Here is a 4,388-nt window from a genome sequence, read left to right as displayed (position 1 = left end):
TCTGGTGTGTGTGTGTGTGTGTGTGTGTCTCTCTGGTGTGTGTGTGTGTGTGTGTGTCTCTGGTGTGTGCATGTGTGTGTGTCTCTATGGTGTGTGTGTGTGTGTCTCTATGGTGTGTGTGTGTGTGTGTGTGTCTCTGGTGTGTGCGTGTGTGTGTGTGTCTCTATGGTGTGTGTGTGTGTGTGTCTCTATGGTGTGTGTGTCTGTGTGTGTGTGTGTGTGTGTGTGTCTGTGTCTCTATGGTGTGTGTGTGTGTGTGTGTCTCTATGGTGTGTATGTGTGTGTGGGTACAAATTTTGTTGTTTGGTACCTGTACTATATCAATGACAATAAAGACCATTCATTCATTCATTCATTCATTCATTTGGTAATTGCATGATGTATGAAATTGAGTGGTTTGTGTCATCACAAGTGGAATTAAACTCTGTTAGTACAATGTTGTTACTATAGTAATGACATGTTGAGGAGCCACATACTGTAAGGTGCACATTGTATTAACTGTGCTGGTTAGGACGTATTGTTATTAATCTACACAACTACACATCGAGAAGTTAAGAAAGTAATGTCTGCCATGCTGTAGCGCTCCCTAGTGATATACTGTGCCCTAATGTAATGGGACAGTGAAGCACTTTTTCCTAGTTTTGCTCTAAATAAATAAATCGATCACTATGAGGTTAAAATAGAGATTCACAGCGTTTATTTGATGGTGTTTGTGTACATATTGTACATATTCTGAAATGGGCGTACTATGCATAAATAGTGTGGTCATTTCTGAATGGTGAAACCAATGTATTCAAATACTGTATATACCATCAAATAAACGCTGGGAATCTCTACTTTAACCTCACAATAGTTGTTTTTATTTCAAATCCAACCTTTTGGAGTGTATTATGTGAATGACCTACAAACCAATCTTGTGCTTTCCGTAGGGGATTCAAGATGGCGGCTAGGGGATTCAAGATGGCGGCGCTGAGGCCTTCTCTAGTTCTTCTGTTGCTACATCTGAGCCAATGTGCTACTGCCTCACCCAAGGCTCTACCCACAAGGCCACACTGTGGCCGCTGTGACCGAGCCCTCCTCTGTAACTGCTCCTACCAGCATCTCAACAGAGTCCCCACCGTCCCCACCAAGGCCGTCCTCCAGCTCGACCTCTCCTTCAACGAACTGCAGGTCGTAGCAGAAGACGACCTGCGCGAGTACAAGAGTCTGAAGACTCTGCGCTTGAACAACAACGAAATCGAAACGATTCACGAGCAAGCGTTCTCGGCTCTGGCGAACCTGGAGTCGCTGGACCTGTCGTTCAACCGACTGGCTAGGCTGTCCGCTTCCTGGTTCCAGAAGCTTCTCTCTCTTCGCCACCTCAGCCTCCACTGGAACGGATACGCGACACTAGGCACACAAGGGCAACACCTGTTCGAGCCCTTGAAGAGGTTGAAGACCCTTCAGTTCGGAGGTCCGACGCTTCGTAACGTCACCGCGGACGACTTTGCTGGCCTCAGCGGTCTCGAGGAGCTTTGGTTCCACGGCAGCGACCTGGACGACTACGAAAAGGGAAGCTTGGGAAACGTCGGACCCCTTTGTAAAGCGACGCTCAGCCTTAACGGTCCCTTCCAGAGGGACTTGGTCCTCGTGGAGAACGTACTGTTCGACGTGTTGCGTCCCGTCACGACGTTGATCCTCACCGACACACAGTTCCACAGAGTAGAGACAATGGGGCCCTTGTGGGTGGTGAAAATCAGAGACGTGAAAAACGTTTGTGTCCGGAACAGCAGCATCGTAGACGTAGCTTTGATCGCGCTGGTCAACAAGTTGGGCAACTCCATGCTGACTCACCTGGAGGTGGAAGATTCCAGATTCTTCCTCAAGGGCCCGTGGGAGTACGTGCCGCTCAATCTGCCGCACTTCGAGTCGGCCGTCCTCAAGAACATCGACGCCCCTCAGTTCTACAACTTCCCCGCCCTCTTCTTCCTGGAGCCCGTCCTCAGGGTGCTGCGGAAGGTGTCTATCATCGACTGCAAGGTTCACACCACGCCTTGCAACACCTCCAGGGACCTCTCCAGGCTGGAGTACCTGGACGTGAGCGGGAACCTCTTCCACGACTGGACCATGAGGGAGATGATGTGCGACGGCCGTGGGGTCCTGCGGGGCCTGCGGACCCTCAACGTCAGCCGGAACAACCTGCAGTCCCTCGACAGCCAACTCTTCACCAAACTGGACAACCTGACCACCGTCGACCTGAGCGGGAATGCGTTCCACAGGATACCCCAGACCTGCGATTGGCCCCCGAGGCTCCGTTCACTGAACCTCTCGTCCTCCCACTTGACCAAGGCGACCCGCTGCCTGCCTCGGAGTTTACACGTCCTGGATTTGAGCGACAACGACCTGACGGTGTTCGACATCGAGCTGCCTCTCCTGGCGGAGTTGTACATCTCGGGCAACAAGTTGTTGAGTTTGATGGACGGGAAGTTGTATCCGTCCCTGGAGGTCCTCTGGATTCACGACAACGACCTCCGCACGTTCGACGACGAGGACCTAGAGGCGTACGGCGAACTGAGGCTCTTGGAAGCCGGCGCGAACGCGTTCATGTGCTCCTGTGACTTTGTGGCGTTCATGCAAGGGGACGTGGGAAACGTAGTCGTCTTAGGGGACAGGTTCGGGACCTACGTGTGTGAGTCGCCCGATGCAGTCCGAGGGGCCCTCGTCGCGGACGCTAGGCTCTCCGTGTTCGAGTGCCACGCGGCCGTCGCCCTCTCCGTCCTCTGCTCCGGCGTCCTCCTCACCTTCCTGGTCTCGGGGGCTCTGTGTCACCACTTCCACGCCCTGTGGTACCTGCGGATGACCTGGGCCTGGCTCAGGGCCAAGAAGAAGGGGAAGAGGAGGCCGGTCCTCGGGAGAGAAGGGGAGGAGGTCTGCTACGACGCCTTCGTCTCCTACAGCGACAGGGACGCCGGCTGGGTGGAGGAGCACCTGGTCCCCCAGACGGAGGAGTCGCGGCCGCCGCTACGCCTCTGCCTCCACAAGCGGGACTTCCTCCCCGGCCGGTGGATCCTGGACAACATCATGGACGCGGTGGAGAAGAGCCACCGGACGCTGTTCGTCCTCTCCCGGAGCTTCGTGCAGAGCGAGTGGTGCAAGTACGAGCTGGACTACTCTCACTTCCGGCTGTTCCACCAGAACAACGACAGCGCCGTGCTGGTGCTGCTCGAGCCCATCGCCAAGGAGACCATCCCCAGGAGGTTCTGCAAGCTGAGGAAGGTCATGAACTCCCGGACCTACCTGGAGTGGCCCGAGGAGGAGGAGGACAGGCCGCGCTTCTGGCACGGGCTGAGGGAGGCGATCAGAAGACCCGAGGCGGCTCGTGAGGGTAATGGAAGCATATAGTAGACTTAATTCAAATGCTAATGCAATATGAGATTGCATATATAACGACGTCGATCATTGACACTATATAATAGTTTGCCTAACTGGCCATCGGATTTGGGCTCCTAATATCTTAAAAGCACTACGGTTTTCTTATTTTATCGGATTAAAGTAGCAAAGACCAGACATTTCCATTGACCCCCAGTCAAACTTCTACACTTCTTTCACCCAAAAAGGGGCGTGATCATTCTGGTGATGTGGGGAATTGCCGCTATTTACGGTCGGCGCGTTAAACATTGTCCTGCCCCCAGAGAATGACTGACAGGCCGGTAGAACATGAGAATTGCATAGAGAGTTTGAATTTTGTCAGCTGTAAAGCGGATGTGTTTCCTAGAACATGTAAATGCAATTGCTAATCACATTATTGCATTACAATTTGAATATTGACTCAAATAACGCAGGCGAAAGTGGCAAATGAAAACACACAACACAACACACTGGACCCAAACACACAACACACTGGACCCAAACACACAGCACAACACACTGGACCCAAACACACAACACACTGGACCCAAACACACAACACACTGGACCCAAACACACAACACACTGGACCCAAACACACAACACAACACACTGGACCCAAACACACAACACACTGGACCCAAACACAACACAACACACTGGACCCAAACACACAACACACTGGACCCAAACACACAGCACAACACACTGGACCCAAACACACAACACAACACACTGGACCCAAACACACAACACACTGGACCCAAACACACAGCACAACACACTGGACCCAAACACACAACACACTGGACCCAAACACACAGCACACTGGACCCAAACACACAACACACTGGACCCAAACACACAGCACACTGGACCCAAACACACAACACAACACACTGGACCCAAACACAGCACAACACACTGGACCCAAACACACAACACACTGGACCCAAACACACAACACAACACACTGGACCCAAACACAGCACAACACACTG

At 52.5% G+C, this 4,388-nt stretch overlaps 1 protein-coding gene across 1 annotated transcript; it reads left to right on the top strand.

Moving 5' to 3' along the window:
- Positions 1 to 939: 939 nt before the first annotated feature.
- On the top strand, positions 940 to 3,381 carry tlr2 (toll-like receptor 2; the record flags this gene model as incomplete). The annotated part of the gene is made up of 1 exon (XM_080534852.1): positions 940 to 3,381. The coding sequence occupies one exon, from the start codon at positions 940 to 942 to the stop codon at positions 3,379 to 3,381; it is 2,442 nt and encodes an 813-aa protein (XP_080390978.1).
- Positions 3,382 to 4,388: the final 1,007 nt, after the last annotated feature.

This window comes from Nansenia antarctica (genome assembly GCF_963989245.1).
Source record: "Nansenia antarctica genome assembly, chromosome: 6".
In the NCBI taxonomy this organism is placed as follows: domain Eukaryota; kingdom Metazoa; phylum Chordata; class Actinopteri; order Argentiniformes; family Microstomatidae; genus Nansenia; species Nansenia antarctica.
The sequence above is the reverse complement of the archived record's forward strand: the minus strand, read 5'-3'. Positions and strand labels throughout refer to the sequence as shown.